We start from the raw sequence: 11,745 nt of genomic DNA on the forward strand, positions 1-11,745 counted from the left end.
GTGCAAAACTAATTAAAGACGCGCAAAATTAAATTAAGATGTGATTAATTTACCAAATCCGAGGCTTGTTTGACAGGTTACAGTAAATACATAGATTCATAATTTTGTAAGATTTTCTAGAGGTAGCTAGATTACTGTATATGATATTATGTAGTAGCACGTACATGTACATGTGTGAGTTGAAGTTCAGATAAAAGTGTCTGAATTTCAGTTCGAAATGAAGGGAATAAAGTCAAACAGATTACAAAATGTTATGCCTTGCATATACTCCTATTCAAGTTCCTTTCTACTTTCATTTTGTAATATTAATATTATCATTTTTTTTAAAAAAAATATCTATCTATTATATTATTAAAACAGTCTTGAAAGAAAGAAACATGTTTGCTGTGGAGGCTAGAAATTCCCACATTAATCGAAGAAAAAGAAAAGAAGAGTTCAAATAGAATACAATTTAGAAATATCAAAAATTCGAAATTAAAAATAAGTAGTATTGGAAGAAGAGTCCTTATTGAACCGAATACGAGATTAATTAAAATTCAGAATTAAAAATAAAATAAATCCTGAAATTAGAAAAGGGAAAAAAGAGTTCAAGTAGAAATAGAAGTTAGAAATATCTAAAATTCGGAATTAAAAATAATTAATATATGAAGAAGAGTCCTTATAGAACTTAATAGAACTGAATAAGAGAATAATTGAAATTCAGAAAAAAATAAAATAAATTTCGAAAATAGAAAAATAATTATAAGAGTTCAAGTAGAAATACACTTTATAAATAAAAAAATATCAGAATAAAAAAATATGGAATTTTTTTTAAAAAAATTAATCAACCTAGAACTCAACGACAACAAATAACAGTAAAGGGGACAAGTAATAGGCATGTAAAACAGTAAGGTGGTGAAGGGTTGATGGGACATCTAAAAATTATAAACAAAACCAAAAATAGAACCCCAAGGATGATTAAGAGGTGGAATGACAGACAGGACGTTAAGCAGCATAGTCACGACGGTTAGCGGGACTTCTATAAAGTAAAAAAATAAATCGAAATAACAATCATGTTTTACTTTTAAAATCTTAATGATAATAAACAGGGGAGACAACGGGCAGACCATACAGGAGTATAGTGGTGTGAAGCCGGCTCTTCTAGAAATTAAAAAAATGAATCCTTAAAATTCGAAATAAAGAATAAAATAAATTTTGAAGATAGAAAAATAATTCTAAGATTTCAAGTAGGAATACACTTTATAGATAAGAAAATATCGGAATGAAAAATATGGAATTTTCAAAAAAAAAATAAAGTCCATGTAGACCTCAACGATGACAGATAACAATAAAGAGGGGAGAAACATTAGACCCGTAAAGCAGTAAGTTGGTGGCCGTTGATGTGACATCTAAAAACTATAAATAAAACCACAAATATAATCCCAATGATGATTTTCTTTTACTGAAATGATCCCAATGATGATTAAGAGGAGGGACGATAGACAAGCCGTTAAGCAGCACGGTCACAATGGTTGGCGGGACTTCTAGAAAGTAAAAAGTAAATCGCAATGACAATCATGTTCGATTTTTAAAATCTCAATGATAATAAAAATACATGAGTATAGTATGGCGAAGCCGACGGCGGTTGGGCAGATTTCTACAAAGTAAAAAAGATGAACCCTAACGATAATTATGTTCAATTTTTAAAATCCTATCAACAATTAATATGGGAGACAACAAGCAGATCATAGAGAAATACAATATTGACGTTTGACAACACTCCTAAAAATTATAATAACAGAACGTGACGAGACAATGGACTCTAAAAAGTAGAAGGTGTATTTTTTAAGGTTTAATGGAAGATAAATAAAAGCCGTGATATAGATCGGGTAAACAAATAAAGGGGTGATAAAAGAGCAAGAGTTAACGACTGGTGTGACTTTTAAATAAAAACTATAAAAATTTAAGGATGATAAGGTTCGGTCTTTTAAGGTTATAAGACAACATAATGGCTATTTAATAAATTTTAAGTAATTTCAAATATAGAAAAATAGATAATTTTACATGTGTGCTAGCTTTTGCGCGGGTCATCCAGCTAGTTTAGAAATATTTGAATGATATACAAACACCAAGAGACATCTCTTGAGAATTTAAGGCCGTTCTATATGTACTCCAACCGCAAACTTCAATTTACTTGTTTTTCGTTAGCACGTTTCCTAGACTGCTAAACGTTTTCTGTTGCAAAAGAAAAAAATATGTAGAAGTTGTTAAAAAAAATCAAAATTTCAAATTTACAATAATTAATATTTAATTAATTATGTGCTAATGAGTTTTCTCTTTTCGTTTCGTGTGCCCTGCAAATATTCTTGGTGAAACAAACGAAGCCAAATCCATTCCGATAACCCCAAAACTCGCACTTTCGTTGCACATTAACTAAACACAATTTTTAAGTCACATGCCGTTGCCGGGCCGCTTCTCCGGCGTTTTCCTCAGTTCACCACATGCCACCTCCTGCAGCTGGTCCTATACCCTTACTGCAGGTCTGCAGCTGCAGCTCCGCCATCATTCTTCTTCTTCTTCTTCTTCCTTCTTTTTCTTCTTCTTCCAGCAGCTCATGCCGGCATCAGCAGCGTCCCCATCACCACCAAGAACAGCAGCATGCTAGTCGTCGTGTCCAGCTCCGGCGGCACCCATGGGCAGGGCAAGGAGGCGGCGAGTGCGCAGGAGGGCAGAGCCGGCGAAGTTGCTGGCAGCGGCGAGAGCGAGACAGAGGCATGCCGCGCCGACCAAGGCCCGCTCGGCGGCTGCAAGTGGAGGCCGAGGCGGCGGGATAGGAGGAGGAGGGAGACCGCGACGGCGGCGGCAATCTGTTGAGCGGTTAAGGTGGTGGCAGGACTGTCACACACACTCCAAGCCGAGACGTGCGGGACGGATTCAACATCAAATAACTTTGATTTGATCTAAACTCTTAAAGACGTTATAACTGGAACCAAATTTCTTATAGTCAAATAACATACTTAGGGCATATTTAGTAGAGCTTGAACTCATAAATTTAACACTAGGAGTTGAGTCTGGAGTGGAGTTATGGAGCTGCCTAAACCTAACTCCACCTCGTTAGTTTATTTTATGAGAGTGCTCCACCCAACTGCACTCCTATTTTAGGTCGAGTTGAAATTATTTGGCTAGACTACAGCTCTAGTAGGTGGAGCTGGAGCTAAAGTTAGAGCTGTGCCAAACTGACTCTTCGTACTTACGGTGACACCATGAAAACGAGAGTGAAAATAATACATACGGTGTGTCCACTGTCCACTCCATGGTGTATTACTGCTTCTCTGATCGAGACACTGATGCACTTCAGCACTTCGCAATCGATGACTAGATCAAACACGTACGATCACCACATGTAAATCGGTCAAGTCCAACACTGTGAATACACACGTACGGACGAACAAAAATCCATTGACCACTTCCTCTCTCTCTTCGTCAACACCACTCACTAGCTACTGTCCGGTCAAACACCACACACCTGACCGTTTCGCCGCCGCGGCCACGCCCACACGCGGCGTCGCCGGCTACAAATACCGCAGCTCACCGGACAACATTTCATCGTCGATCATCAACCGCATCCGCATCCATCCATCCATCCATCCGCCGCGCTCGAAGCTCGATTATCGCAACTCGCCGCGACGTGATCATCGGACATCAGACTGATCGCCGGAATTAATGGCATCAGCCTTGGCATCGCCGACCTCGCCGTCGTTCCTCCCGGCTCACCTCCTGCGGCCCCACGCCGCGTCGTCGTCTTCCGGCCTGCAGCTCGCCGGCGCAAAAGTGTTGGTGAGGGACGCTCCGCCCGAGACAGGCGGAGGCCCGCACCACAATGCCATCCTCCTCCGACAGCCGCCGGTGATGCTGGCGGCGGCGGCGGGCATTCCGGAGCAAGGCAGTGGCCCACACCACAACGCGGTCCCGCAGTGGAAGCCCAGGGGAGGAGGAGAACTCCGACTGCCCGCGTCGCCGCCGGTGATCTTGGCGGCGGCGGGTACCACTCCGGAGAGAGGCAACGGCCCCAAGACCAACGCCGTCCTCAGGCGGCCCACGCCGCCCGGTGGCGCCGGACCTAGAGAAGGCCGTGGCGGACGCGGCGGCGTGATCCACGCCGTCGCCGACTCCGCGCCGCAGAGGCCAGGCTCGCCGGCGGAGGGCGCCGGCGGCAATGGTGGAGCTGTCCATGCCGCTCCTGCTGCTGCTGCTGCCGCCTCTTCTTGAGCACAAAACTAATGAAAAACGCACAAAATTAAATCAAATTAAATTAAGATGTGATTACAAAGATTCGTAATTTTGTAAGATTTTGTAGCTAGATTACTGTATGTGATGTAGTAGTACGTGTACATGTACATGTGTGAGTTGAGGTTCAGATAAAAATGTCTGAATTTCAAATTATGTGAATAAAATCAAGCAGATTATCAAAAGTTGGTCTTGCATATTCAAGTTCCATCTTTCTACTTTCATTTTATATATATCAGCTCAGATCCTGTGCGTGAATCCTTGTAATTGGGAAAGAATTTTTGTCACTCGAATAGACACACAATTATTTCATACGTGCTATCTAAAAGTCATTGAAAAGTTTTTAAAAAATTGATAACATAGCTCAATACGTATACTAAATTGTTAACCGTGGTTTACCCCAGAGTTAGCTGTTTGCTATACACGAGTAAATTAATAATATATTAAACCCAGTTTGGTCACATATACAGTTCGATTATTATGTTTGAAAAATTGTTTCACACTTTTACTAGTACCAATTCAACATGATTTGCTTGTTGCTAATACCACATTCTGTTCATGATCAACTGCTCTCTAGTTGACCTGAAGTCAATGTTCACACTTGTCATCTTGGTCTTCATCTCCTAGGTGTTGCAACTTGTATCACTGGCTTCTTTGCAGTAACGACCGGTTCAGTTTGATGGATATATAAAATCTCGGACATTGTACTATTATAATCTGCATCCACTTCAATTCTCGGATTATCTGTGGTCCCCCAATTTCATTCTTTCTGTTACATGAACATAGTAAAACGTAGTCGCAGTTTCCCGATTTCGAGATGTTGTATAGCATGGGGTAGGAAAAAAGGAAATGCTATGGGTTACCGCACACACTTGGACTATGTTCTTCGTTCAAGGATCACAATCTCATCTTTCTCGTTTTTAGCACGTACGCTTCCCAAAATGTTAAACGGTGTGTTTTTTTACTAAAGTTTCTATATAAAAGTTGTTGAAAAAAATATATTAATTCATTTTTTAATTTTAAGTTGATAATTAATCATGCTTTAATTCATTGCTCCACTTTGAATGCAAAGAGTAGGGGTTCCCAACTCCTCCAAAATAACACAGCCTTAGCTACCAGTACATCTTTGTTTTTTTGTAAAAAAAAAATCCATGAGCTCTGCAACAATCGTGTTCTCACTAAAACCTGGCACTTAGTATATAACTAACAATTGTGAAGTAAGTGTAGCTCCATTGTGTTTCCAGTGGTGAAACATATCCATCCGAGTTCACGTTCTAGACTTAACAGTTGGCACGAGTGCTTGTATTTATGGTTAATTATTTTTAAGTGGTAGGTGACGTTCCTTTCGGAGGTGTTCACAGGAGTGTGTAGGCAATATACCCCTCGACAATGAAGATCTCCACAACAAGGTGATGCCCAGTCTTTAGAGATATGCTCACGCGCATGTGGTAACTTTGTAAATACGTGGTCTTCGGAAGTGTTTATATGAATGAGTGTATGCACGTTTATACGAGCTTCTCTATCTCACTGTACTGTATTCCAAAAAAAAGTATAGTACCAAGTATATGAGCATGGTATGATGACTTAATTAACCTCAAACCTTACTTTTTTAGATAATAGAATAAATCACAGCCTTTGCTTCAAAGAAGCTATAGCTAATTATTACAAAATTCGCTCAACAAATAGTACAAACCATCCTCTCAAAGAAGAGCACAAATTATCCTCTCAACAAAGAGCACCAAAGAGCAATAAAAGATGCACAAACAAATGACCTCCAACATAAGACAAAAATCCAATATATTATTGGAACCTATTTGTAAATCTCCATCCATTGACGAAAATCTGCATAATCATTGACTCTAGATTACGACATGCAACATATATGAGTTCACTGCTATCATCAAATCTCTGTAGTTATGTCCAAATCCAGAGCAAGTGCGTTACCCTGAAAATTACTTGCATATATGATTTAGACGGGGATTTATCAAACATCATATTATTTCTACTAAACCATAGAGCCTAACATATAGCAGATGCTTCTACAATGATAAGTTTTTTTTTAGTTTTTCATCAATTCCCACAAGCCAATTCTCAATAAATGAGATATACTATGTGGATGATATAGACCAAAAGAAATATATATAGATCTCCAAAGTAATCTAGCAAAAATGACATTAAAAAAATAAATGATGAATCGTCTCATTTTTCATAAAAAAAAACATCTTATGCTACCATTTTAATTCCTTCTCATCAAATTAGTTAGAACTACTCCTTTAAAAAAGCACATAAAAATCTTAATTTTAAGAGGTATTTTAAGTTTTTAGATAGTCTTTTTCTTGTTGATATGGTTATTATATATTAACTCTACATACATAAAACGAATTGACCATTTTGTTAGAAATTCCATTTGAATATATCATTTTCTTTGATCAAATCTTACTAGGTTTTGTGGAATATATAGTATTACTGTTATATACCCTTCCGTCCTAAAAAGACTTAATCCTAACAATAATCCTGAACACATGCGTGTATATATTCATTGCGAGAATTGTTTTTTTTTATGGAGTAGTATTACCTAACGACCAGGCAAAAAAAATGCTGCATTGGCCTACTAACACGAATGACCTGGACTTGGGTCGTTGGGAAAAAAACAAATATTGCTTTATCAAAAATAAAATAAACACGCTTTAAATAATTAACTAATTACTCATAATTAATTAATTGCGAAAACATATAGTATTATATGACGACGACTGGAGTGGACTGACTATTGATCTGTTTACATAAGAGTAGCAGAGCGAGATAGAGTGATCAGTGCAGCAGCAGCAGCTAGCTCTCTTCTCCTCCAGCGACTAGCTAGCTTAGCTTAGCTAGGAGCCTAGGATATGGCAGCCATGGCCTCCTTCATGGCACTGGCCGGCACGTGCCGCCGCCGGCCGCAGCTCCTTCGGCCATCGGCGGCTCGCTGCCTCAGCTTCGTCTTCCTCAGTCGTCCATTTCCTCCTGCTCCTGCACCCTTGTTGCAGCTGATCCAGCGGCAGCGCCATCGTTCTTCTTCTTCCAGCATCTCGGAGAACGGTGCGGCAGCGCCGGTGACCGAGAATCTGCAGGCGGCGGCGGCGAGGCGGCGGAGGCAATCGGCCGGCGGCCGCCCGGCAGCTCCGAGGGGAGGCCGCGGCGGCGGCGGCGTGAGACCGACGCCGCCCGGTAACCCGAGAGAAGCGCAGAAGGGCGGCGGGGTGATCCACGCGGTGGCGCCGCCACCGGCAGCGCCGACGAGCAGCAAGCCTAAGCCTGAGCCGCCGGGCTACCCGAGGGAAGGCGGCGGCGGCAATGGCGGAGTCGTCGACGATGTTTCTCCTTCTTCTACCGATACCTCGACGTCTTCTTCTTCTTCCTCCTCCTCTTGAGGATCGAGAGATTGAAAAAAGAGTGAAGAAGAAGCTATGAATTGCTACTGCAACATCTCCATTGATCGATTGGATTGCTTAGCTTTGCTGCTGCTCGTTTAATTTCCTCTGTTTATGTTTAGCACTGGATTAATTAGTTGCAAGTAGTTCAAGTTCAGGATATATATAATTTGGGTTGCTGCATATTTGCAAATTGTAAGTTAATTTGTAACATGTAGTGTTTGTATAATTGTATTGTATGGTATATATATATTTGTACTCTACTCGATCGATTAGAAGAAGATTTAATTTAGTGATATCGTTCTAATGAGCAGGCCATAACTGCAATTAATGTTCAGCTTGATTCATCTACGACCTGAACTGGATAATCTTATCGTTACTTTTGAACAGGCAGGCGTAGCTAGTCAGTACACTCATTGTTAGTTGGTGCAGTTGAGCAAATGACAAGAGAGATAGATACATATACATATTACTAGTAGTTAGTAATGTGCATTAGGTACTCAGTACTAAGTCTGGATGATTCTTGAGCAAACAGATGAGACAAACAGGTAGGGCAAGATGTGAGGTACATGAAGCTAATTAACAAGTACCCTCTCCGGCCCACGGTCAAGATTCGTATTGCTAAGTTGCTGTTTAATCTAATTTTAGTTTGCTATGGCCGTGTTTAATTATTTTGGTAAAAAAAAATTGACGTATACGGACACACATTTGAAGTATTAAATGTAGACTAATAACAAAATAAATTACATATTCCGCCTGTAAATTGCGAGACAAATCTATTAAGCCTAATTAATCTATCATTAGCAAATGTTTACTGTAGCACCACATTGTCAAATCATGTCGTAATTAGGCTCAAAAGATTCATCTCGCAATTTACATGCAAATTGTGTAATTGGTTTTTTTTCCACATTTAATGCTTCATACATGTGTCCAAATATTTGATGTGATGAAAAAGTTAAAATTTCGAAGGGACTATATTTTAAAATGATACGAGTAATTAACTATAAGCACATATATCATATCCCACTGGTCTGTTCCAGCAGACAAGAGCAGTACTGAAGCCTTGCCAGGTCATGCATGTACTACTCATCAAGCCAAACTATGATATACTCCCTCCTTCTCATTATGAGGGATTTTGAGTTTTTTTTTATATTGTTTGACCACTCGTCTTATTAAAAAAAATTATGCAACTATAAAAAACAAAAAGTTGTGCTTAAAGTACTTTGGATAATAAAATAAGTCAAAAAAATAAATAATAATTCTAATTTTTTTTAATAAAACGAGTGGTCAAACAGTATATGAAAAAACTCAAACTCGCTTATATTATGAGACGGAGAGAGTTATATACGTGTAAATAATCTGGCAATGCAATGCTAACTACGAGTTGGTGGCAATCGAAATCGAGTTGGTAGCTTAGGTTTCAATGCAGGAGAGAGCAGTAGTAAATCGAGGTAGGTGAGAGTGATCGGCAACAGGAGCAGGTTTTAGTAATTAAATTCGTCCAAGCTCTATATAGGCTGCTAGTGTTTGTCTGCATCGTTTTGGCTTTCATCTGCATGCATGCTCAGCTCAGCTCCATTTCGATTCATTTAATTTCTTGAGTTTGGAGAGCAGGTGGAGAGTTTTCAAGACGAGATAGGCAGCAGAGACCTCGGACGACTGTTTGATTTTGATTTTTTTTAGCCAATTATTATCGTTAATTGTCTATTTGATTATTATATGAAATAAATTTAGATGTTTTTTTTCGAAAATTCATTTCTTTTACCGAATTTTAAAAATAGACTTAACAGAACAATTTAAAACAAGTCGTCTAAAAGCTTTTCTTTACAAGAAAACATGGTTTTCAAAACGTGATGTAAATGATCCATTTCTAATAATCCAACGAATAAGCTGAAAAGATCGGCAATGCATATATGGCTCAAATGACGGCAGTTTGCGTACGTTTGTATGCGCCCTTGGACACTAAGGTTGATTAATTAATTGCATGCCAGCAACACTTATTATCAAGAACTTTTTCGCGTTGATCATGTAATTGCTCAGTTTGACCAATCGTTAATGGTATCTTCAATATGACAGTAACAGTTTGTGCATGTGAGTATCAAGTTGATGAGGGCAATTAGCAGAATCAATACGTGCTTTCAACGTAATTTTGGTAGTGGCTAGATTGTTTCTGTTACGCATTTGTAACACCATGAATATGGTGTTACGTGTATAATAGTGACGGAGACAGTGCCCTGTCACCACGAACAGGTGCCCGCGCTCCATGCATGCCACAACACACTACTCCCAAGGTATATGCAGCGTTATGTACCTTGCGTCCTTGCCTCATAGGTTCTAATTAATGGAGATTAATTAGATGATAAATCAGAAAACGAGAAAGCAAGGGCCAAACCATCAAGCTGTAGCCATAAAAAACATCAATGGCCAAACAGGTTCAAAACAATATAACTTACTAGCACCTATGCTCAATATAATCCTCCGTATTTTAATCACGGGTGGAGAAACCATCTTAGGTCGGTCAGCCAAATTTCACAATCCTATGCTCAATATAATACTCCCTCCGTATTTTAATCACTGGTAGAGAAACCATCTTTGGTCGGTCAGCCAAATTTCACAATAGTCCCGGTTCTAATAAAAACCGGGACTAAAAAACATCTTTAGTCCCGGTTTAAAAGTTGAGGGGTACTTTTTGATCTTTAGTCCCGGTTGGTAACAGATACCAACCGGGAGTAAAGATTATTTTTACTCCCGGTTCAAGAAATTGTCGGGTTCAAGACAGACACCAACTATCTTTCCTCCCGGTTAGTATAAACAACTGGGACTAAAGATCTATTTTTAGTCCCGGTTGTTTATACCAACCGGGAGGAAAGAGCACCCCGAGCCGCGCGCGCGCCATCTTTATCCGCTCTCCTCTCGATCTCCTCTCCCCTCTCATTAATATTTCCTCTCCATCCCTTCCTCTCCCCTTCATTCCCTTCCTCTCCCATTCAATCCCCATCTGATCCCTTCCTCTCCCCTTCCCCTTCCTTTCCCGTTCTCCCCTTTCCCCTCTCTGGAGCGCTGGCCAGGCGGGAGCGGCGGCCGAGCAGGTGGCCAGCCGGGCGAGCGCGGCGGGCGGCCAGCCGGGCGAGAGCGGCGACGGCCGGGCGGGCGAGCGCCCGGGCGGGAGCGGCGACAGCCGGCCGGGCGAGCGCGGCGGGCGTGGCGGGAGGGCGGCCGGCCGGGCGCGACGGCCGGCCGGGCGGAAGCGGCGGTGGCCGTGCTGGCGCGGAGGTCGAGAGGACGGGAGGCCGGCGGCGCCCTCCCCTCTGTTGTCGGATTTTTTTTTTAATTTGTGATTCATTAGATTTGATCTGTGATGTATGTGATATTGGATTGGATTTGATCTGTGATGTATGTGATATTGGATTTGATCTGGGATGTATTTGAGTTGTGGTGTATTTATTTTAGGATTTGTGATGTATTTTTTGTTTGAGAATATGTGATGTATTTCTTCCTAATCTGCGATGCATTTCTTTCCAGATCTGTGATGCTAGTTTGGTTTGTGGATGATTTGAGGATATTTAGGGAGCCTATCGATTTGAGAAAAAAAAAAGAATCAACCGGGACTGCTCCCACCATCTTTAGTCTCGGTTGGTAACGGATTTTTAGTCTCGGTTATTTTACCCGGGACTAAAGATATCTTTAGTCCCAGATTCGTAGTCCCGGTTGTATAACTGGGAGTATAAGGGGGTTCCCACCCGGGAGTAAAGTCCCTTTCTCCACCAGTGATTAATGTATGACGCCGTTGACTTTTTGACCAACGTTTGACCATTTGTTTTATTCAAAATTTTTTGTGCAAATATGAAAATATTTATGTCATACTTAAAGAACATTTGATGATAAATTAAGTCATAATAAAATAAATAATAATTATATAAATTTTTTTAATAAGATGAATGGTCAAACATTAATCTTGTCATACATTAAAATATGGAGGTAGTACTAGCCTTAAAAATCTAACTTATCTGCAATAACATTAATCTTGTCCAGGCATCAGAAAATTTCTAGATCCGTAACGGGTGTGCAG

The 11,745-nt window shown here is 40.3% G+C and overlaps 1 protein-coding gene across 1 annotated transcript; it reads left to right on the forward strand.

Annotated features, from left to right (window-relative positions):
• The first annotated feature begins 3,600 nt into the window (after window positions 1–3,600).
• Window positions 3,601–4,532, forward strand: LOC127782976 (uncharacterized). Its single transcript, XM_052310271.1, has one exon. It carries the CDS (start codon window positions 3,703–3,705, stop codon window positions 4,246–4,248), a length of 546 nt encoding a protein of 181 aa, XP_052166231.1. The 5' UTR covers window positions 3,601–3,702; the 3' UTR covers window positions 4,249–4,532.
• The last annotated feature ends 7,213 nt before the right edge of the window (window positions 4,533–11,745 follow it).

This window comes from Oryza glaberrima, chromosome 8, assembly GCF_000147395.1.
Source record: "Oryza glaberrima chromosome 8, OglaRS2, whole genome shotgun sequence".
Lineage (NCBI taxonomy): Eukaryota > Viridiplantae > Streptophyta > Magnoliopsida > Poales > Poaceae > Oryza > Oryza glaberrima.